Source organism: Alligator mississippiensis, chromosome 3 (assembly GCF_030867095.1).
Source record: "Alligator mississippiensis isolate rAllMis1 chromosome 3, rAllMis1, whole genome shotgun sequence".
Classification (NCBI taxonomy): domain Eukaryota; kingdom Metazoa; phylum Chordata; order Crocodylia; family Alligatoridae; genus Alligator; species Alligator mississippiensis.
This window is the reverse complement of record NC_081826.1, coordinates 238,505,295-238,530,182: the sequence shown is the minus strand read 5'-3', so window position 1 is coordinate 238,530,182 and position 24,888 is coordinate 238,505,295. Positions and strand designations below refer to the sequence as shown.

The 24,888-nt window shown below is 42.8% G+C and overlaps 1 protein-coding gene across 6 annotated transcripts in view; it reads left to right on the top strand.

Moving 5' to 3' along the window:
• CAST (calpastatin) overlaps positions 1–24,888 on the top strand; it is an 83,805-nt gene that overhangs the window by 2,010 nt on the left and 56,907 nt on the right. For 4 of the 6 annotated variants that reach the window (XM_059724998.1, XM_059725003.1, XM_059724999.1 and 1 more), the window contains exons 2-3: positions 7,598–7,666; positions 23,112–23,183. In XM_059724998.1, the coding sequence (XP_059580981.1) occupies positions 7,598–7,666; positions 23,112–23,183 (141 nt within the window). Of the gene's footprint in view, positions 1–7,597; positions 7,667–20,309; positions 20,367–21,849; positions 21,940–23,111; positions 23,184–24,888 lie in introns of those variants that run through there. The other 2 variants (XM_059725004.1, XM_059725002.1) reach the window with 2 other exon arrangements.

The following is a 24,888-nucleotide window of genomic DNA, read 5'->3' as shown; positions in this document are numbered from 1 at the left end:
ATGGGAAATCAATTATCAAAAATATTTGCATCACAGTACCCTTAATGACTCCAACTGAAATTGGACTCTTGTTGTGTGAGATATTGTGCAGTCCCCTAGTAAGAGAGAGTTCTTCCCTGAAGACCTTATAACTTAAGTAAGGAAAGACATACAAAACTTAGAAGGGGAATAAGCAAAAGGCATGAAGTAGTTGTCGTGCTGGGTTTTAGTTGGTAACTGGTTCAAAAAAGAACTGGGCTTTTTGAAGTGGATAATAGATTTTTTTTTTTTTCACTAGCCCCTTGCTTTGGGACTTCCTCCCTTTTGGGCTTATATTAGATTTGTTGTTTATTGGTTTCACTGTTAGCATGTTGTCCTTGAGCCTGGAGAACTTTTTACTTGGGTCACTTGTTTTTGTAAATCTTGTATATCTTGCTGGTTGAGAAAGTAGAGTTGGTGAGTGTGGCTACCAAAGAGCATGTTTTCTGGCACTTTCGTACGCTGTATAGAGCATGTTAAAGTGATGAAAGTCTTAAACTGAAATTGTACACCATGGGTATCTCTTCTCTTTGCCTACTTTGCATAAATTCAAGGTAAATTGTAAAATGAAAAGTTTAGTATTTTGCTTGCTGTATTTTTTTAACTTTATATATAGTATAATATAAAAATGTTATGGGCTAATGTTAGACTTCATCCAAGACATTAAAACAATTAAAACAGCTGTAAGTTAGGTGTTTGCTGTGTCCTCCTTTGACAGAGTTGGAGTTTATGAATACAGTATATAACCCTGATTAAGAGGCTGTTTATTGCATGAATATGTTGGTATAATATGGAAAGGCTGGTTCAAGGTAAAAACTCACTTGGCAAAAACTAGAGGGTTGTAAAGGGAGGATGTGGTAGATATTAGTTCTGAGGACTCTGGCATTGGTATCCTGTTGAGCCTACTAGGCTGTTTTTGACCTGAAGGGCTAAAGCATGGGGGCAGAGTTAAGAACAAGATAAGGGTACTAAAAACAGCATTAACAAGTGGTCTCTCTTGAGTGAAAGGAACCAGACTAATGACAGAGATCCTGATTTTCTCTGTTTAAAAATTGCAAATTCTCTGATTTAAAGGAACCCCCCAAGTCTCCAATTAAAAAAAAAACCCCAAGTTCGTGATTAAGCACGGATTTTGGGTTTATATCTATATTTCAGCTGAACACAGTATTTTATTGATATAGTTACAATTTTAAAGCCATTTGGAAGCTTACCAATGCTTCAATCACTATAGTGCACTATTTATTATAGTAAAATAAATTCTAAATACCTGTAACTTTGGGGGTTTGATTTGGGGTTTTTTATCGTGGAAAATCAGAGCGCTCCCTGCCCCCTTCACTCACCAGGACATGGGTCCACACTGCTTTGTGGTGCTGATTAGCCCTGATATGCTGGTGCCCTGCCCATGCCATTGTCCCTCATTTCCAAGCCACATCTCCCCCTCTAACCCCTGCTGGTGCCCCTCACCCTCTGCCCCCTCCACCTCTGCCAGAGGAGACCCACAGCTACCAGGACTACAGGGCCAGGGACTCAGGTCTACAGTCCCCTGCCCCCACAGCAGCTCCTGAATCCTGGCTGCTGCCCACAGGAGGTGGTGGCTGCTACGGCCTGAGCGGTGAGTGGAGTGCGGAGTCTGGCTCCCCCTCTCTCATGGCCATTCCACTCCCCACCTGGCATTGGTGATGTGTAGGGGGTGCATGTGGGTGCACGTGCGTCCCCTGTGAGAAGTGCTGCCGACACTCCTGGTGGCGCCTGCGGGCAGTCACTGCTCATATCCCCCCTCCCCCACCCCTTCCTGGTGCCAGCACCACTGTGGCTGCCTGCAGGAACTCCTCGCTTGGCCCACCACCACTGCGGCTGCTTGCGCGAGCTCCCCGCTCGCTGCTGCCATGCCCCTGCTGCCAACACAACCACCTGTGGGTGGTTGCCGTACCCCCCCCAGCCTCCAGGGGCACGTGTCGTTCATGTCACCTGGGCTTTGCAGCCACGCGTGGCCCTGGGTCCCAAGCCCCACATACTGCCTGGGCTGGGCAGTAGCCCCAGCCATGCCCAACTCCCTCCCTCACTATGAGAGTCTCAATCTGCATCCCCCCCACCCCCGCCCTCCGCCAACGTACCTACAGCTGCCTGGTGACCATGTGCCTGTGCACATGGCACCCCCTGTGCTGACTGTTCTCCTCCCCCCAGCCCCTCAGTAAATTGGAACTCTGCCAGCCTTAACTTGAATTTTTCTTCTTTAAAAGAGAGAATCCAGGTTTTTCCCCTTAAAAAGAGAGAGTCCAGGTTTTACTGTGTTTTCCATTGTGAACGGAAAACCTGGATCCCTGCTAATGAATATGAGACATGGGACATGTTTGAAGAAGTTTGGGCTTTCCTTCAAGTGATGGAAAGTCTTTAAGCAAGATTAGACATGACTCTTGGTTGTGTTGAGATCCTTTATTCTATAAGGGATATTTAGACATCTAACTCCCTTTAGTTATGAATACCTAAATATGTGGGAGGATTTGGGCTTTGCTCCTGCTGTTAAAATAGGTGATGTTTTGGGCATTTAGAGACTAGAAAGGGAACAAATGTGAAATTAGCTTTGTAACTGTGACAACTTTAAACAGTTAAAATGCATACTGGGCTTAAAATCTGTAATATTGCTTTTACAGCTTTCCCCTCCCAAAATACAAATAAGAGCAACAAAACACAGATGGTGTACAATAAAGCATGCAAGAGCTATCAGTCAGCTCTACTGTGAACTGATACCGTATCAGATAAACTAGCTACATTCTGGCATTGTACATTTGCATGAAGAATTTCCAGGGATGTCATGGGACCTGCACATCTAGATTCAGTGCAGCATATAGTTTTTAGAGTATCACATAGCTTGGGGTAGATTTATAGTACATCAGTTTAAGACTACATAGAATCATTGTTTGCAAGGGACCTTAAATACCAATTCCTGGCACAAATGCTGTAATGCTTCTCTTAAATTACCGTGTCAAATACTTATAAAGCCTCATCTTGAAAACCTCAAGTGAAGGAGATTTTGCAGCTTCCCTGGTTAGTCTATTGTATTCCTCTGTCTTCTGTTCTAACAATAAGGAATCTTTTTCTGAGACCTGATCCAAATCTAGCTTGCTTGCTGCAATTCAATTTCTCCACATCTGTCTTAGAATGTGGATCTCATTCCTGTTCATCATACTCTTGATCAGGGCTGTCCAACTTCTGAGTGGCCAACAACTGCTGGCCCCCTAGTCATGTTCCGTAAGGATCACATGCATCTGGGCCTTATGCCACATGGACCACCCCCTGCCACGTGATTTGCATGTGTCGGTGGCCCCTTCCCCCTACCCACTGTGCCATATGCCCCCTTTTGTGCTGTGTGTCTGTTTCCACCATCCGTGCACCATGCAGGCATGTCTGTGTAATGTGGAGTTCTCGGGGTCCCCTCAGTCCCCCTGGCTGCAGGCTTCTTCAATCCAGTGGGCTGTGCCATGGTACACCCTGGGGCAGGGGTAGGAAGCAGAAGCTGGAGGAGGGAGGGGAGCTCAGAGACTCCAACAGCAGTAACAGCTGAAACAGTGGGGAGAGCTCCCAGTGGACCAGGAGCCCAGGGTCTGTGGGTTAATCCCTTAGAGGCTACATATGTTCCACAGGATGCCAGATAGATAGCCTTGCTCTAGAAAAGGCTTAACTACTGCCAAGTAGAGTAGTACTATCAGTTCCCATGGCTTAATGCTCTTGCTGATACAGCCTAAAACTGCGTTTGTTCTTTGTGTGTGTGTGTGTGTGTGTGACTGTCACCTAGCTGACTTTTGTTAAGTTTGTGATCCACCAGAACCCCTAGATCCTTCTCAGCAATGTTATCTCCCATTCTGTGCGTGTGCTTTTGATTATTTTTTCGTAGGTGAAGCACCTTATCTTTCTCTGTGGTAAACTTCATTGCATTGTCTATAGTCAGTTCTCTATTTCAGAATTTTGCCAACATAGGTATATGGGTTAAGATGCGAGAAAAGTGTAATGCTTGACTGACGTAACTGTGTCAGCAGAAAATCTTATTGTGGATTTCATTATCCTTGGCAATACCTTAGCTATAATATAACTTAACTCTTTGTGTGTGAGAAATTAGTATCCTGGTACAAAGTGCAGATTTGCTGGTATAAAACTGCCACCTGTATCAGCGCTATGTGTTTGTTATGATGTGTAAAGACATTAAATTTGAACAGGATGATGAACCTTACAGTATGAGATTACCAGGATTCCTGGTTTTCTCTGATTTAAAAAAAAAAGATTGCAAATTCTCTGTTAAAAAAGGCAAAATCTCTGTTTACAAACCCAAAATCCATGAAAGGCCACTATATATAGGTGTCATTTGAACACAGTGTTTTATTGATATATTTACAGTTTTAAAACTGTTTGGAAGCCTACTAGTGCCTCAATCACTAACATAAAACACATTCTAAATACCTATATATTTTGGCACTTGATTTGGGGTTTTTCATCATGGAAAATCAGAACTCCTGCTGAGACCACTCTGTATACCCCAAGGACTTCTGCATGTAATTTTGAATTTTTCTGTGCATAAAAGAATTACGCAAAATTAATTACTTCTATTTATTTATTTTTTACAAATTAAACTAAATATAACATTATTTGAACCCTTAGAAATATATGCAGGAACTTTCTATATATATGCAAGTACTGGGTGGGCAGGTGTGGGGTTTGTGGGGGATTGTGAAGTGGTGTTGGGGTGGGAGGATTGTGAAAGAGTGTGGGGTTTGTGTGTGGGGGGGGGTTGTATGGGTGGGTGTGGGGTTTGTGGGGGGTTGTGAAGGGGTGTGGGAGTGTGTGTGGGGTTTGTAGGCTGGTGTGGGGTTTGTAGCACAGAGCCCCCACTGCTGGCGGATCAGCAGCAGCAGGCAGTGGGCCCTCAGGGCGCTCATGCCCACAGCAGACAGAGCTCCTGGCAGCACGTGCCTCTAGCTGAGTCCCATGTATGCGCTGGCATGGAGCCGGCCCAGCCCACTGGTGCGCGCCTTCGGACCAGATCGGGCTGGCTCCGTATCAGCACATGTAGAGCGCAGCACTGAAGGTGGGAGCAGTATACAAAGGGCCAGGCTTCCATTGGTGGCTTCCTGGTGGAGTGCTGGAAGCCCGTTGTGGAGGCACGAAGCTGGCCGGCCCAGCCCAATGATGTGTGGATTGGGAGCCACTAGCCATGGGCCCAGTTGGGCTCTGTGCCCCCACGTGGGGCTTGCAGCACTCCAGCAGAAGCCACATACGGAGACAAGCAGGAGCCCACCTGGCCCAATGGTGCACAGCTCCCAGTCCATGCCCCATCAGGCTGGGCTAGCCCTCCGTGTGGGGCTTATTGCAGACACCACCCACACACCCCCACCCTCCCTTCCACTGGCCCTGCTGGCTCTTCTTGCAGCCCCCCAGCCCCACCAGAGGGGGCCACCAGCTGGGCCCTAGCCTTCTGCAAGCCCCACTGACCTCAAAGGCTCCAGGAGGGAAAGTGAGTCTGAGCCAAGGCCTTGCTGACTGAAAGTCTCAAGCCCCTATCCCTGCCCCCTCTCCCTTGGGACAGGGCTTAGGGTTTGCTGCCCTTTTTGCAAGAAGCTCTTGCAAGCTGGAGCTCTGCTAACCTCAAGAGACCTTTGTAAAAGTGGAAAATCTGCAGGTATTTCCGTTAAAATGAAAAATCTGTGTCTTTTCTCTGTTAAAAGGGAAAATCCACAGTTTTTCCTGTTTTTTCCCAAGGAATGGAAAACCCAGATCCCTGGAGATTACATAGGTACCATGTGATATTACATTTTTAATTAAAAGGCACATCAAACTAAATATCACATTTTTACCTGATTTTTTTTAACCGACATTTGGTTACAAGCACTGCCTCCCTACTGTAGCTAAGAGATGGAGAGAGACATTTTCCCTCACGTCTCAGGTTTCCTTTGTGCATTTGACTGCATCTTATATATAGTGTTTCCATTTCTCCACAGCGACTTAAGCCTTGAATCCTGCAAATTGATTGTAGATTTCTGCTGAAATCACTAGAGGATGCATGCATATTAGTTTGCAGGATTGCTCTTCACTCCATGTGAAGTAAAAATACCTTTCCTATGAAATTGAGTTAAAAAACCATCAGTTTTGATAACACAGTGGGAGCAACCTGTATAACTGATCATCTGACCTGCTGCTGCTCAGTTTCAAAAGAAAATGAATGACTTTTTTGAAAACTGCATGAGTGTCACTTTCACAAGCCAGTGGTTTTGTGAGTTTCAGACACTATTTATTGTAGGGGAAAGAAAATAAGATAAAGGGTATAAGAGCTGCTGGTCAGAGTTTATAAATACTGTTTGTCCACCTCTTTGTTAGAATTGTTATCGTGGTGCAAAATGAAATCCCAGGTATAGTTAATTGCACAATGCATGAAAGCAAGCTAAACATCAGAATAAGGGGGCTACCTACAGACTTAAAAGGACTATGCAGGTGTAATATAGTATACCATCATCCATGCTGAATTCAGTCAGCTGAAGGGGGGGACCTCAGGCAAGAAACTGAAATTAAGGTTTTTGAGGCTGAATTAAAAGGCAACAATGGGAAAGATGAGATCAGGTAGCTGAGATCAGGCCCATCATCAAATTATAGGGTTGGATATGTAGGTCTTTTCACTGAATAAAAAACCCTTTTCTCTTGTTTCTACTGTGTTCCCACACTGTTCATATTAAGCAATCTTTACTTTGTAAAAACTATTTGGGTTGCTGTGTTGTTCACAGGTTGCAGCTTTGGCTTATAGGATCCAAACTCAGCTGGGGATGCTGAGTAATGATGATTGTTAGGCTGTGCGCTACATTTTTAAGGACTCAGTCAAAACTGGAGGACTCAACTGCAGGGAATATGAAAGCAAGAGGCCTAACACCTGAAAAGAGTGGGGGCAGGGTCCCACTAAGCCTGGGAGGGGCTGGAAAAGAGCCTGAACTTTGGCAAAGATTATTGCTCATATGCTAACAATACAACTCCAGAAATCACAGAAAGAGTTATCGTTTGAGATAAGGAGGGCTAGGTATGGTGAGAACTGTGGTGGAATATCTCCAAGAAAAACCTAGGGAATGGAAAAAATAATTATGATTGAGTGAATAGCGCTGTTTCCTCTAAAAGCAGTATTCAGTTCCTAATGAAATCATTGGGAGTTTGGTCAAGACTTAAGTTGCCATCAAACCTATGGCCTAGCAGTGGGTTAAAGAGCATCCTGATGTAAGAGGATGAATTGTAGAATAGGTATTAAGAGAAGTTCTAGCACTTTTTGTAAGAAACATAGTGTTAAGCCAATCAGCTGAGCCAATTTCTGCCCCTAAAACTAATTACATTTTGCCTATCTAAATTCTACCTGTGGTTTCATTTCATGCTTTGTGTCTTCTAGATCTTTGGCTGTATTCTGTTCGTGAACAAGAATAATTGTCATGTTCCACACCATTGTAGCCCAGTGGGTGAAATGATCCCCATGTGTAGTGTCACAAGGCTTGCAGAATCCCTCTGAATAGAAAATTCAAGAGTTATGTTACTAATAACATTTTTTTTTTAAATCTTACAGCATGGGGACAAGAAAAAAAGTGGAACATCTTCTAGACCAGGAGATAAAAAAGGATCTGAAGCAGCAGAGGTAAATGAAAATACTGCGTTATGATAACCTGGAAAGTTAGTAGCACAAAACATTTGCCCAGTCATATTCTGTACCAGTGTGGTAGTGTTTATTTTTTTATTTTTTTGAGATGGCAAGATGGTCACTTGAAAACTGACTGACTGATTGATGTTGACTAATGCAGTTAGGTATTTTTCCAAAATAATATGTATCTTGTTCTGTTCAGGGTAAGATCTCTGCAACCAATCTAGGCTTCTGTGTAGAGGACAATACATATAATAGCAAAAATGCTGTAATAAAGTTACCAAATCTGTTTGTCTCCAACGATCTGAAAACTAGCATTTTGTCATACTGGTGACCACCTACTGACTCTTTGTTAGTTTTGCCTTTTGAAAGGTTCCGGATGAATGGCAGGTTGCTTGTAACATTAGCTGTTCTGTCTCACTAAAGTTGGTTTGAGCCAGACGGCTAAATATGATACTGTCTGAAGCAACAATGGTTACTATAACATACCCTCTCTGATTCTGTCTCTGTATTCTTTTCAGTGACCACATCTTTCCATCCATTTGAATAAAGATACTCTTTTCTGTGCTTGAGTCCTCATACTAGGAAAAACTAGAAAGTCTGAATCATTATTTGCAGTTGATTCAGGGATGCCCAATTATACCTAAATCAGACAGTGCTATGTGGTTTATTTTGGATTTTTTTTAAATGTAAACATACTTTAGTTTGCAGCTTAAAACACTGTAGGATCATTTCTCCTTTTTGTAGGAATGAGCCAGTATAGCACTGGGGACTTGGTTAGACTGGGGACATAACATGTATTACCATAAAATGGGGAAAATACCTAAATTTTTTCTTGCATACCACACCCCCTTCCCCACCCCTAAATAAGAAACAAATTTTGGTTTTGGAGGGCAGAATGTAGAGAGAGAGATTTTTCAAGTCATGGCCAAAAACTAACTGCATTCAGCAGCTTACTTTCTGAAAGCCAGCTCACTATTTTTTTTCAGGCAAAAGCTGTAGGCAAAAGCCAATTTGGCAGTAGTTGGAAGAGGGTTAAAATTGGACTCTGTGGTGGGAGAAACCTCCCTAAGGTCCGTTGTCTAGCTGTAATTTGATTGACAGACAACGCGGGTAAAGAAAGACAGCTGTTTATTTGCTCGAGCAAAGACCATAAAGCCAGCAAAAGGCAAAATGCCCCCCCCTCAAGGGTGAGGCGATCTTTTATACTTCTTACAACAAAGCAAGACTATATGGTTAACAAAAAGCAATACTTGGGGCGGTGCTTTACAAATCTTTGTAACAGCATATTTCTATTAAGCTGAACTAGCACTTTTTAAAAGCTAAAAGTTAAGTAACAGTAACATTATGTTAGCAAAACCTTACACAGTAGAAGATACTTCTCAAGGACACAACCAGTAAGCTCAAACAATGGTTTCTCTGTCTTATCTTACTTCTTGCTGTAGCTGATTTTTTTTAGCACACAGACACAGATTCACTTTTTAACTCAGAAAATGCTTGTTGCAGTTAAAATGATTACTTGACACAAGCAAAGGCCTAGCTATCATTCTGCCTTGTGGTCAGCTGCATTACTAGGCCACAGGTCATGCCTTGTATTCAGCTGTAAAGCTAATACTTCTTAAAAATCCAAATTATTGTAAACCTAACAGTATGCTTTCAGAAAACTATTCTATTTCAGGGCAATGACAAACCTGCGGACTACAACTCTGCCCCTGCTGAGCATGAGAGAAACAGCAGGCAGTATAGCACAATGTCATTATGCTTCCGTTCCTCCATGTTTCTCCTCTGGCGAAGAAAATCAGTTTCTCTGCTTGAGACGTGCTACCCAAGTTCGGAAAACTGATTTTTGGGGGAAAGGTGCATGTAGGCGAGTAGATGCATATTATGATTTAACATGTTACAAGTTCACTTTCTGTTCCAGATACAGGTCTCTTCAATTGGAAGGAGACATTAAATATATTTCCTAAGTAAGCAAATGCAGAAGCATAAATTTATCCGTGTAGATAATGGATGATTCCAAAGGCCTGCTGAGTAATAGAGAGACTTTGTCCAAAAGACTGAAGTGTAATTGAGCATTGTCTTGGTTAGACTCATTGGCCAAGTACTTGCATGCAGGATCTAACTGAAAACTACAACTGGGGGCTGCACACAGCATTGGTGTGTGGCCCCAGGCTGCAGACTGCATAGGCCATTTGCTGTGGGAGCAGTCCCCCAGGATCTCCCCCCAACCTTGACAAGTGGGCAGTGCTGGCAGCTGTGTGGCCTCCTGGAATCCTCTTTGCCGTATGAGCTGGACAAATAACGCATGTTATGAACCACCTCCCTAGTTCACCCTTCCCATGTAGGGGAGAGATGGTTGCAGGGGCCTGTGGGCCGCATGCTACCCCATTGTGGGGCCACCAGTTGGACAGCCCTGGTTTAACCCAAATTTATGGCTGCTTACCAGATTACAGTGCCTGCTTCCTTATTTTACTTTCTCAGTTCTTACTTCTACAGTATCCAGGTGCTGATTTTACTTTAAGTAATGAAAATGAGATATGGGTATAAGAGGCTGATTGTGGCTATCTAGACCTCAGCAAGTAAAACAGTGTTACTTGGGTTGTGGAGTGTTCCTCCAGAGGCTAATTTAAATTGATTGCAGCAGTCCTTGTACTATAGATTAGGGGTTGGCAGCATTTTTGGCTGGAATGCCAAAAACACCCCAGTCTCCACCCAAGCCTCGACATGGTGTGCCAGAGGTGGGGGAGCTGTGAGGAGCCTGTTCCTCACTGCTGGCAGTGAGTGTACCTATGCCTCTGGATGGATGAATGGGGTGGAGCCATTCCTCCTGTGTGCGATGAGGCATGCAGGCACCTGCTGCTGCCCTGAGCTCTGGGGTCTGGGGCTCCAGCACAACTGTTTGTAGGTTTCTGGCCACCTGCTAAAGCTGCTCGGAGCCCAGGCTGGCTGTGGCAGGCAGCTGGGAGGCTGCAAAAAAATGCACCAGCTCTGTTGCAGTGGCAGCTGGGCGTGTGCCTCCAGGCACATGGCCAGGAAGAGGCCTGGAGCTGTGTAACCCTGGGCCCTCCTCTGTCTGCCCAGAGGTATACATACAGGCACTGCAGCCACGGAGTCGGTGCTAGGCTGTGGAGCCCACCACAGTTGTTTGCAGCCTCCCAGCTATAGTTGGCCAGGGCTCTGGGCAGCTGCTGCCTGCCATGGAGCCTGAACTGCCAGCCGCAGGGCTTGCGTTGGAACCTCCTGGCTGCCTACTGTAAGCAGCCATGGCTCTGTGGCTGGCAGCAGCTGCCCAGAGCCCAAGCTGGGTGTGGCGTGCCAAGGAAAATGGCATGCACGTCAGGGGTTGCTGATCCCTGGTATAGATGTATCGTAGGCAATTGCTTTTCTTTTCTTTCTGAATTTCAGGAAAGAATTGTGCAGTGTAAGAACAGATTTTTTTTCCCCCTTTAGGCTTGTACAGATGTTCAGGTTTTTCTGCAGAATGTCATTCTACCTTCTCAACTTGATGCCAAATTCCTCTTCAAATGCTCAGCTTGATGGTAGATTCCTCAAATGAATTCTGTGCTTTTAATTTAGAAACTATGACCTCTTTGTGGTAAAGGTGGGAGCTGAGAGCCTGTAGTTTAACTTGTGGTGTCCTTGGTCTGTTGGGAAGTTCTATTTCTAGCTAACTAGACTCTGAAGGGGAAGGCTACTATTAAATTTGTTGTCTTGAAGAAATACTTAGCAGGTTTTGAGTCTAAACATGTTGGGCAAGTGTTTTTCTTTTGGGGAACTTGGCATTTGGCTTACTCATTAGCTCAAATTTGTTCTTTTCCTGATAATTAGTTTGATAGCATTTTAAAATGAAGCTAGACCTTAACATTTCATTTTTTTCCCATTAAACTGTTAGTTTTAACATTAGTAACCGCTACCTCTGGAATTTTGCAATAATATTGGAACTAGTAATAAAAAAAAACTATGTATTTCTCTTTATGAGTCTGACTGCTATATTTCAGTAAGAAGGCAGGAACAGTTTTTGGGCTACATATGCAGAAGTTTCACATTATGGACCAGAGAGTTTATAGTTCTGTTCTGCAAGACTGTGGTCAACTCAGCCTAGAATACTTATTTTAGGTCTGGGCACTTAATTACTGGACAGACACCAGTAGTGTACAGAGGAATACAATGAGAGTGAAACTGTGAGGGGATATAAGACTGTTTGCTAATTCTTGTGAAATGTAAATGCCATAGAGTGATTTAGACTAGTAAATAGAAAAGTAAAACCGTTTAATTTTCTCCCATAAATAGTAAATGGACTATTGAGACTGAATATGAAGAAAACCACTCTGAGCTCTGTTAAGATGCGGAATAATCTCCCAGTGGCATTGCTGAAAGCCTTTTCTCCCGGGATGCTTAAAATCAAACTTGAAAATACCCAGCAAATGCACTGTGGAGAGCAATCCAACCTTGATATGAAATATTTCTACATAGGTTGGAGGTAGAATAGATGACTTGGACTTCTATTTTAGGCATCTTCTTTCATGATTTGATCAGAGTCATGCTGGGAGTTAAAAGCACCCAGTTTGATGATAATCCTTTTAATCATATGGTAGCTATGGAATATATGTAATTATTGCAGAGGGTTTGTGTGAGTTGTGACTATGTAAAAAAGACAGCAGCTGAACATTCATACAGAATGAAAGAGAAGGTTCAAGTCCTTTTCCTTATAAATGTTACCAAACTTAATCACTAGATAAATTTTATCACTGCAGAAGTATAACTTTGCCTTAGATCTTGCATGCCCTTTAATAATACTGTACCTCCTTCCATACCATATGCCTCCCTATCTTTGGAAAGTAGAACATAGAAATTTTGTGGGGGAGTCATAGCTAAGAGGTGACTGCATGCAGCAGCTCAAACGCTCGTAGCTGGCTCAGTGGTTGTTTCAGGAAGAAGCTGTGGGCAAAAGCCAACTGTGCCAGGTTGGCAAAAGGCCAATTTGGCAGCAGCTATGAGAGGATTGAAACTGGTCTCAGCCCCTAGTGTTTACTGGGCAGGAGAGAAGCAGCAGCAGCCAGTATAGAGCAGTGTCTTTATGCTTATATTCCACCATGTTTCTATTCAGATGAAGAAAATTCACTTCCTCGTGTCAGACATACAACCCAATTTTGTAAAATTGATTTTTGGGTAAAAGGTGTATGTGGTATGCAAGTAAATATTGTAGTAAGAAGTATCTGTGTACAAGTAGTATTTAAAGACTGGCCGCTCCCACACTCAATAACCTGAAAGCTCTGCAGTTGCTCAGTAATTATACTACTGGCCTCTCCTGCAATGCTTTTCCTCTATGGATCTCGGAGCATTTTACAAAAGAAACTTACCCAAATCACCTAGCAAGATAGATTTCCTGAGGTCTAGTCCAGTACCATCTCTGTTAGACTGGACCTTCCTCCCCAACTTCCCTCTTTAAGTAGAAGAGCATTTAAACTTCAGAATTGAGAACAGCAGCCCCTTGAAGTCAATGGGAATTTTGCCATTGATTTTTTTTTTTAGGGGCAAGGTTTCATCCCTGAAGAGTCTTTCTTGTGCCGTACCACACATTTCGCGTAATTAGCCACTGAATATACAAAGGACTTTTTTCTATTGGGCCTGATTAACTGGTTGCTGAAATAGGAAAAGTATAGCAAGCAGCTGAGCATCTAAGCAGAGCTGTTGAGCCTTGCAGCAGCAGGCTATAAGGAGCTGTGTTCTGCAGGCTTTATTTCTTGTCATGGAAAAAAATGGGGTACGACACTCTTGCTTACCATGGGGGACCATGCTGTTCTGGAAGGGGGTTGAGTCTGTCCCCTGTATCTTTGTGATCAAAAGAAAAAGTTGCACACAATTTGAATGATCTCAGATGCTTCCTTTGGCCCGACATTATGTGTCTGGAGTGAAATCCTGGGGTTGTCTTGCCATGGGGATTCTCAGTGTTGGGTGGGAGATGAATGTGTTCTCTAGGTTTACCGATGGGTAAGTGAAAATATAAATGACATCCTATATGTAAGGGCCAAGAAGTTGTAAACCAGGATGTAAAATTTAGCATATGTGGTATGGGTTTTTCTTTTTGTTTTTCCTTGGGGATAGTGTTTGTATGGCAAACCGGTAGCCCCTCTTCAGTGTAGTTCAGAAGCAGTGAGAGTGTATATGTTTACGACTGCATTGGGAACTTGCTCGAAGAAGACAAAGTTAAGGTTACGTGGACAGGTACCTAAACTCTTAGTGTTATGATTTTCAGAAGTTTGTGTTTTAGTAAACTTGATGTTATAGAAGGGCAGCCTAATTTCTGCGTTAATAAAGTTTTCAGTCATTATATTATCTAGGTTGGTTTGTATAGGGGGTATTTTTATAAACGAGCAGTGTTTCTTGTAGGTATCACACAGGATCACAGGTGGGATGCCTAACTGATTCCCAAGTGCTTCCTTTTTCTCCCCTCCCCCCCTCCCCTGTTGCATACTCGCACTTCGTAATAATGGAATGGGGATTATGGTCATGCACTGCATTCTTGCTAAGAGGGGAAAGTAAGAGAGATTGCAGACATGTTCTGTGTCCCAGACTCTTGACAGTGTTGTTATCTGCTAGTTGCAATCAGATTAAGTAAATAAAAAAAGATTTATATGGAGTTTTCTTCCTTCACACCCACCTCATTATCACTTGAAATACTACATGGTTCCTTTCCTTCCTAACATGTTTCTCATGTATCTCTATCTTTCCCATTCTGTTAAGCCATTAGTATTTTAGATGTGATTGGAATATAAGCACTGGTTCCTGGCTGTCTGGCACCCACTGCTGCAGTGTACATTTCTCATAGCTGCAACTCACTGGAAAGTCATATAGTGTGCATAAGATCATGCTCTGCACCTCCACTGTCCCCTGTCTCGCGTAAGTTCCATGTTTCTGTTTTAGCCATACTTCCCCAAGGCATTCCAGGGGCCTACCCAGTCATCCACCTCTCCATGCTTCATTCTCCACCTCCACCCAGCATGTGGGAGTGAAGTATGCCTTAAGACTGTACTTACTGTTTTTAGAAGTTTTTAAAAACATTTCAGGGCCTCACATTTTCTTGATGTGTAAGAAGACAGAGAGAGGTGCATGGACCATGCAAAGAAATATTGTTAGACATTTGAGTAGAGGTGCACCAATACATTGGTCTGATATTAGATTGGTACAATTATAAAGAAAATTGGCTGTATGGGAAATTGGCCCAATGGGGCCGATAATTTGGCTGATAAATGCCCGTTCTGTGCGCAGCCACAGCGCAGCACTTGGGCAGTGAGGCGCAGAGCCGGCAGCATGGAGAGTTGCCTCTAGCTGGTAAGTCCGGTGTAGTGGAAGGGCAGGGGGGAGGGAAGGGGTGTGGTGTGGGGACAGATCAATGCCCCCCGCGTTGAGGCGGGGGGCAGGGGCAAGTGGAGGCGCTACCCCGCTGGGGTGGGGTGAGTGTGGGATGGAGCCGTGGCTCACGAGGGGTAGGGACAGTTCCTACCACTGCTTTGACCCTGAGAGGGCACGAAGGGGGGGGCGGGGCATGTGCCCTCGGATCTGCGTGGGGCAGGTAGGCTGCAGTTGCGGACTGGAGCCAGGGCTGCACTGGGCTCTTCTCGCTGGGGGCTGGGCTTGGAGTGGGCACTGGCGATGCTGGGAGGGGGCTGCAGCCCCAAATTTCTGTTCCTAGCACTTCCACCGCCAGCTGCCCAGCGCAGCCCTGGCTGTTCCTGGCGCATGGGTGGAGGCAGGGCATTGAGCCGGAGCTGCTAAGTCAGAACATGGACTGAGTGAGGTACATACTGGGCACATCTACACATGCAGTTAATGCTCCTGACTTTTCTGCCCCTGCCCTGCTCTGCCCCCCTGCAGCAGCCAGGGGGAGCTCCAGGCTCCCCTGGTATCAGCCCTGAGCTAGCAGGAGGTATGGGGTGTCAGTTCTTGGCTCTAGGGCAGGTGTGTCCAACCTTTTTGAATGTGGGGCCAGATCATGAACTTTTTATCACCTAGTGGGCCAGTGAGCCATATTCAAAGACCTCACAGGAAGCAGTATTACATCACCTCGTCCACCCCCCCCCCCCCCCCCCGCAAGTGAAAGCACAGTGTTTACTTTTGTTTCCTGTCGCAGCACCTCAGGCCTCAGAAAACAGCTTGGACGGCCGTGGGCCGTATGTTGGACAAACCTGCTCTAGGGAGCGTGGTGGGAGCTGTCTGAGAGTGGGGGACAGCTCCCAGCCACATGGAACTCAGGATTGCAGCCTGGCTCAGCAGCACTGTCTTGGGGTGATGCCCCTTGCCCACGCTTAGGGGTAAACAGCACCAGGACTGGGAGGGAAACATGGGGTATCAGTGCTGGGACCTGGTGGGGGGAGATGTGGGAATCAGTGTGAGGACTTGGGGAGATGTTGTGGGGGGAAGCAGTGCCAGGAAATGGGGAGGGAGATGTGGTGCTGCTTCTCCCTCATATCTCCCCCCAGCCCAGTTCTCAGTGCTGCTTCCTCTGTACCCTGCATCTCCCCCCTGGTCCCAGTGCTGCTTACCCTCCATGTCTCCTCCCAGTGCTGGCACTGCTCAGCTCCTGGCTCCCCCCAGGTATGGGCGGGGAGCAGGAGTCAAATAGTGTGTATGCTGCATGGGCAGCAATAGGGCTGAGGGGACAGGGGACCTTTCTGTCCCCTCAGCCCTGCCACTGTCTGCGCAGCACATACCTTAGTTGGTCCTGCTTCCTTCCCTATGCCTGCGGGGGACTGGGAGCTGAGCAGCACTGGAATCACAGACAACTCCCCTCCACCCTTTGTGACCCCCTACTGCCTAGGCTGACTGGGAGCAAATTGTACATGCTGTACTATGCAGTAGCTAATACACTGTTAATCTAGTACCTGTGTGTGTTGGTACTAGCAAATAGTGCATTAGCCTAATTTTCTGTGCAGTAATTCCCACACGTGTAGATGCTGCGCTTTATTGCACATTAGATTAGTCTAATGCACAGTAAAGCATCTCATGTAGCTCACCCTCTGAGACAATTTGCGGCCCATTAGAACTATGATTTGATTTCACAGGCATGCACAAAAAAGTCGACAATGTGTCAACATAAAGAAATGCTCGGTTTTCTTTGGGTAGGGGAGAACTGTAATTCTTCAGTTCTCTAATCCTACATTTCCCAAGTATGTAGGGAGTCCCCCTTGTGGTGGTGGTGAGCACTGGTTAGGGAATTAGGAGGTCATTAGTGGCTAATTTTACTATGTTGGGGTATCCTTCCTTTTCATGTCCTTGTGACAAGGTATTTAGCAAATATTGTTTGAATTTGACAGGGTCATTCTGTGAGCCCTTCTGTTCTGAACTCTAAGATGTAACCTCTGGGTTGTCAACCACGTGCCTTAGCACCTGCACCCTCCCAGCCCAACGGTGGTGCCTAAACTGACTGATTTTGTGAAATGCAGCTCTAGTGAAATGATATTAGGATAGTAGGTGTACCTGGTACCTCTTTAATGGGAATAGATGGTCTTTCCGAATAGCATCAGACCTTCAGGTCAGTTTGTATGTGCTGCTCTACATGAGCAGTTATGTAAAAGACACAGTCAGTTTGTTGTGGTTGACTATGTAATGTTACAAATATTTACCTTTGGGTTCCCTTCATTAGTATTATGTATTCAGTCAAAATATTGGTGCAGTCACAAGTATGTTTTCTTAATCCTTTAATAAATCAATTTGTATTTTAGTTTTGACAACATTGAATGACTGATCTTAAAATTTAGGGTAAAATAAAACCAGCATAATATATCAGAATAAGAATATTTTTAAACCAACAGTATTCATATAGGGAACTCTTTAAAATTTTCTGACTTGCTTCAATAGGGAATTATCTTTCAAAGAAAAAGTCTTATGATTTAGAAGGGTGGAACTGGAATAGGAATTTAGTGCTTTGTTACTGTAGCAGGGATGCAATAGAAGTGAAAGAACGGTGGTCAAATGTAAGGTCATGTGTGCTTTGTGCCTAGAGGCTGGAACACTAATATCAGAATGGTAATTCTAATCTTGATCCAGTTTGTAAGAAAAGTATTCAAAATTACCCCCCTCCCAAACCGTAAATCAGTTTAAATGAAATTATAAAGTTAACTGTAGAATGACTTTTAAGAGTACCAGGGTTGTAATAGTGTCCTGTTTTAATAGGTATAATTCATGACACAAATTGGAAAATATGCCTTTGTGAATGGTTTATATCTGGGTATAGAATTTGCTCAGACACTCCTAGTGTGTATGGCATTGATTCACATAAGTTTGTTTTGCCTTGCATGGTATAATGAACTGTGCATCTTTTAGAAAAGAAATGTTATTCTATAAAATGAAACATCACAAATTTTGACATGGCAACAAAATCTAATCTCTCCATCACTATGCTAGCTAAGTACCAAGCAAAAATATTAAAGGGAGCACAAAATTGTTTCACTGGCAGTCAGAGGTCCCAGCTAAGACTGAGGTCATTGTGTATAGTAAGTCAGTCCTTAATTTGAAAATCAAGCATTAAGTTTTTAAGCAATTTAAGTGACTGTCTGCTTCTAACTTTTTAATTAACTAAACTGAATTGTGGTATCAAAGAAAAATAAGAAAAACCCCTGGGCTTTTTCTTGAAAGGATTCTAAGGATACTTGTTTTTTTTTAAAGTGACTTTCCTTCAAAGCTGCTTATTCTGGTAAACCTTAACTTCAAAAGCTTCTTGATGCTATTGCTTTAACACCAATACTTAGGGCATCAATTCTCTTTTCCAAGAGCAACATCAGATTTCCTGTAGGTCCAAGAAAACAGACTTAAACAAACATATGAGGGTTGGCAACAGCTACTTAGGATGCCCAGTAAGGCAGTGCATAAGGACTTAACTTGTTTAGTTTGCAAATGGAAGTAGTCCATTGAGAAAAGACTACCTATATGAGATCTTGCACTTTTGTATTTTTAAGTACCTTTGTACGATGCATATAAAAAAAATCTAGGTTGTATTATTTTATTGTCCTTTATAGGTACAGAACAGGCTGCATACATACATTCAGATAATCTGGGAGAATTCTCCTATGTTTGTTCTCCTGGTAGAAAAACTTATCCAAGCTGCATGTACAAACATTTGAATGCTGAAGCTCTGAAGAGTGAAGAGCTTGAGAGCTTGCAGTGCTGATGCTGTGTAGCTGGGGGTGGGGGAGTGGGGAAGAGTGCCCTGCAGGCTCCCTTAGTCTGCCTGGTGACAGATGACAGCAGTACATAGAACAGATCTGATTAGCTGACTGAGACTGCCCATAGTCAGCCTGTGTTACCCTGGCAGCAGAGTGTGGGGTTTATGAAGTGGGCATGTTCTGCTCCCTGCTGGAGCAGCAGAGCCCAGTAATTGACACTCTCAGGGGGTGGGAGGGGTGAAAGATGCTAGAGAATTGTTTTCTTCTGGGAGAAACCATGGCATGTACAGACATTCACTCTCCCAGGCAAGTGAATGTCTGACAAGGCCCAAGTATACTATGTAAATCTACAATCAGTATTTGCATTAATAGTTGCTTAGTCTAACGCTTGAAGTTTAGTTTTCTTAATAATCTTTTTTCTACTATTATGGTGTTAGAAGATTTACACTGTTAATGAAATTTCACACAGCCTTTAAAAAAATAAATACATGAAAAGATCAGGCAGTTATAAACACATGCCATTTAGGTAATGTTATTAACCTATAAGGTATTTTTATATATGGCCTTTCTGATTATTATTTCTCTGAATGCTCATTCCTCATGCCATTGGATCAAAGTGAAAGATCAGACACTATTTTTCTACAGATGCTGAAAGGTTAGAGGCAACAATTTGGCCAAAATCTGTAAGGTTTCAGAACTTGGCAGACTGAGAAGACGTCTCTCTCTGCATAAAGGCTAGAGTTGAAATATTACTTGGAGTTATTGCAGATATTCTAAGGTAAAGTTTGCATATATTTTTCTTCGCATAGTTTCCATTTTTGTCTTCAATGCAAAATTATAGTTTGATTGTTTTTACTGAATATTTTATTATGATTTTGCATTGATATGATCCCATAGTTTTGAACAGATAATGAGTATTTCCAACAGCCAAGTCGTGTTGCGTTTCTCCATTGCAAAAAGCCTAGCAAATATGCTACTGATGGCTAAAGAATTTGGGGTTTGCTTATTTCTGTTAAACATGTAGAAATTAGCATTCCGTTATAGGGTTGAATTTTTTTCTCCTTTAATTGAGGTATCATTCATCAAAATGTCTGTTAGCCCTTCTGCTCTCTAACACATCAGTATGTGTGGGTCACTAATTCTGCTAATTCATTTCACAAGAGGCACTCATTTTTTTTTCAACCAACTCTATAGTTTAGATTGCTATTGGACAAGCTTTTGGGTATTTCACCTGTGGAAGGGCACTTGATGCTTGAAGGCTTGTCTGATAGCTTCCCAATTATAGAGAGTTTGTTCAGTAAAAGATACATATGCAAAAAAACCCCTTGCCTGGACATTTCCTGGACTGTCATGGCTGCAACAACTCTCCAACTTCATTTCTCATGGAAGATTGTCTTTGATAATTTACTAGTTCTTTTGTTTACAGGCTAGAAAATCGGGTTTGATCACTACAGGACTAGTAATTTTTCTCTCTCTAATTAGAAGGAGAAAAGATGAATATAGCTAAAATACCAGGAGGGATCTTTTGGGTGAAGGTATGTAACTTCATTATTTTACCAAAAGTAGGAGTATTATTGGAGGTAATCACCCCTGCAATGAGCGTAGAACAGTAATGTTGTTATTTTGCCCATCTTCAAACATTAAGGGGTAGATACCGAGTTCACACCAAAATCCATGATTTGAACAACCTTGAAGTATTGACAATTCAGTTCCAGGCGTCTGGATCATGACCTGACCCAATGTCTAGAGAGAAGCTGGGATGGGATGTGCAGAAGCTATATTCTTTTAACACTGCAATAAGATATCAAGTTTATGCTAATCTTAGGATAGTACACTAGATTAAAACAGCTTACATTTTGTGTTGTTTTGATTTTGAAGAGACCCAAAGTAGAAGTATAAGCCGGCTACATGCCTTTCAGTAAATTAATTACCATCCTATTTAGGCCAGGGTGGATTTGATTTAAATCACTGGTCAGGAAGCCTCGATTTAATAATTTCTGTACCCTCCACTCCAATCTCCTTCTCCTGCCTGATGTGCTGTTCTACTTCCAGCTGTGTGCTCCCTGCCCAATTCGCTGTTTTACTTTCCGCTTCCTGCCCTATCTGCTATTGTATTGCTTGTCCCCTCCCTGATCTGCAATGTGCCACGCACAGAGGCTGCCTGAGTCACTTGTGGCACCCATTCTACAGGTTGGCCACCCGTGTCTTAACTGCTCTGCCACTATGCCCCAGTTTTCTTGTGTGCCAGATGTAATTTACTAGACTTTCATGCAGAAGAAATTTGTAACTCCTTCACCTGACTATAGAAAACACTGTCCTTTTAATCCTATAGAATGACGACTATAAGGAGGAAAGAGCAAACATAGAATGATCAAATGTTCAAGTCTTATTATACTAGCAGCACTCCTGGGGCACATCCATATGTGCAGGCACGCATGGTTTGTGGAGCTGCAAACCACTTTGGGGTGCCACAAACGGCAACCCCAGAATGTGAAAATGTGCCCTGCACTGCAAAAACCGCCGTGGAAAAAAAGCAGCATTGCACATGTGTCCATAGTGTGTGCTGGAACACGCAGAGGGTTGGCCATCCAGAGCAATACTGGCCAGACTCCTTGCTCCCGGATCTGCACCCCTGCTGCACACACCCCTCCAAGCACAATTTTCTGTGTACCGAAGTGCATGTGCAGGGGCATGCAATGGGGCACAAAGCAGCTGTGCAAATTTGTGCCACTGCTACTTGTGACATAGAAAGTACATGCCTCTGCATGTGGGGGTGTTCCCTTGGTTTTTGGTATGTAATGGCTTAGTTCAGATTTCATTTTTTCTCAGTATGCTGAGAGGTCTCTGACGAAAATATGATGAATATTCATGTCAGCATATGTACTGTTGGGATGTGCATCACTTTTACCCATACGCTTTGACTAAGTTAACTAAGTATAGAGTTGGTTTAGTCTTTGTACTTTTGTTTTCTTTATAGGAGCAAAGTTCTTTCCTTTTGTATTGTGTCTAAGAGCTAAAGTCAGAGGGGAAGCGCGTGGCAGTTTCTTTATGAAAGAGAACTTTTGTTTCCATCTGAGGAGTCTAACACATCATAGTCCCTTATGTCTGGTATGAATGCTGGAATACTAGTATTTCTGGATTTTGTATAATAATTTGTTTACTGAGACTCTGAAATAGCATTGAGTAGGTTTCTCTGTGTTTAGAACAGGATTCACAAATCTCAGGCATCTGCTTATTAGAGAGAGCGATTAGGTCTTCTCAGTCTTTCCCCATCCACAAATCCAACTTTTTTTATTTTGTGTCTGTCATTGATTTCTTTTTCCCTAGCTTTCTCTGGATCTGATTTCATCATTAAACTGATTTACGTGTATATCAGCACAACTTGACTGATAGCAGAGCAGGTAGATGTGATGTTGGTCTTGTCATTAGAAACAACGTATCATGTTTTTATTGTCATGTATCTCTTTAAGTGGAGTCATGCTGGCATAAAATTAGTCGCATACAGAGCACTATGTTTGTGTTCTCTGCAAATACATTTGTTTACCATCAATTCTGCCTTTCTGTAACTTTATGTACTGCTTCTCTGCCTAACTTGTGTGTTTTTTCCCACTCTGCTGTGGTATGCTTATATACAGAAACCCTTTGACTTGTCTGCCTTGATACTTAGTCGTGGATGTTTTTTAAGTGTGTCTGTTTATAGAGATGATTTTCTTCAGTAATGTTTCTGTGGAACAATTCAAGTAGCATGTGATGGGACTAGGGCATATGCGTAATGCCAGATAAAAATTAATAGCATATTTTTAAAGTTTGCATTGTATAGCTTTCTTTTTAATTTAAAAATCAAGCCCTTATTTGATTTTTTTTCCTTGACTTTTTAGCATTTACTCTTCCTAGCCTGTCAGCTAATAAATTATTATAGTTGGCTTAACAGTTTAGTCAAAATGACCATATTTTATTTTATAGAGATTCATACATTATTTATGCAGGCATGCATATGATTTCAGCCTGCATTGACTTGCTCTTCTCACAGTGAAATGATGTGAAATTATTTTTTGAGGTTTCTCAGTTATTGACATTATAAAGGGGAAAATTGTTCCAGGAGACTTGGAAAACAGATATGAAATATAAATGAATGTCGGTATCTTTCATGAAATAGTCTGCTAGACAGAACATCAGATCATTTGTTTTTAATGCAGTATTTTAATAGTTTTCACTTTTCATATTTCTGATGTATTCATTCTGTCTTGTCCCTTTCTTATATTTTTGTTTTTATTTCACAGAAGAAACCAGCCAGTGTTGGTGTCAGTCAGACACCTAAAACACAGAAAAGTGGAGTTGCTGCCACCACTAAGGTAAAATGCAAACTTATGGAAATTATACACTTAAACTATGCAGCTGGGGATCAATACACATGGAGGATAAATAAGCAAAAGTATTATATATCCTCTCCCTATAGTAGTGATGCAACCACACATGGAATATTATATTTATTTTTAAATAATGTCAGAAATGATATGGACAGATGGAGGGAACTCAAAGAACAGCAACCAAAGGTCTCAAGGGACAGGCATGCCATAAAACCCAGAAGAACTAAATCCTGGCTTTGCAACAACTGAAGGGCAAGAGTTTATGAATACTAAATAGGTACAAACACAAGAGGAAGAAATTTATTTAGAATAACAAAAAACCCCTATACATAGGACTATTAGTACTATTTTAGGGACCTCCATTATTCGTGTTTGCCTGTGCTTGGTTCCCAGCTGCAATCCTGGTAATTCAAGTATCCTACAGTTCTGTACTCCATGATGTGGAAAAAACTATGCATTTGTCCGGGAATAGTATTAATAGTTAGAAGCCAGTACCCATTCTCACTGTCTTCTTGTTATTCTTCATTCCTTGTATCTTTGGTTTCTTGCTAGAGAAATTCATTACTCTAATACTTTGTTGCCTCCCTGAAGCTTACAGGCCCAGCAGGCTACCATTTATCCCTGTTTCTGCTCCTTTTGGTACAAATCTCATGTAGATTTTACTTAACCTTATCGTGTGATAGAGCAGGAGGAAGAAGTGGTGCTGTTTTGTCTGATTTGTTTGGTATCTGGTATACAGTTAGGTATTTCAAGAGTATTCAGAGATTTGGATTGCCTCACCATTTAGAAGTTGCTTTAGACCTGAGTCTAAATTATCAAGTAGATTTCCTTCCTTGTTTCCAGTCCACCTTGCTTTTTTCTTCCCCGGAACAACCTTACTACCCTTTCTCTATTTCTTGTTTGAACTTTAAGGGAACTTTTTACGTGTGCTTTGGGGGTGGGAGGTGACGCTTTAATTAGAGTGGCTCAGCATCTCATGTATCAGTGTCCCTGTGCTTCAAAATGGCAGTGGGGGTGCTTGAACTAAAGCTCATTCATTAAGCTTTAGTTCAAGCACCCCCACTGCTCTTTTGAAGCATGGGGACTCTGATTCACGAGACGTGGAAGGCTGCTGGAGCATGGTAATTGCCACACTCTAGTAGACTTGATTAATCAAATCTGCTCCAACACACTGTAATTACAGTGTGTTGGAGCAGCCTATGCACTCATGTACATTCTCTATCCAGGGTATTTCCAGAGTTTAGAATTCTCAGTCAGATTGCTTGAATCATCTCATTATTTCATTCGATTTACAGTTACCCTGGAGCTAAAAAGTAGCTAAACAATGTTAACTTGGGTTCTAAACTAAGTCCTTAAATGTAAGAAAATACTAAACCCAGAGAGTGTTATTGCCCTTTTTTAAACTAAACATACAGGGTAGCATCTCCATGTGCAGGTATCAAATGTATGCCTGGTTAGTTACTGCACAGTAACACATGTGTTGTAGATGCCTTACTGCTCAATAACACTGTATGTGGACCAAGTCAGTTCACACACAGCACTAATGCACTTCAATGCCTGTACATGTAGACACCGGCCTATACCTACTTACTGCTCAGTAAATTTAATCTGGCATAAATGCACGTGTAGATGTGCCCACTGAGGTGGTCTCTGATACTGGTTGGAGAGGGTGTCTTCTTGGTCCTCATTG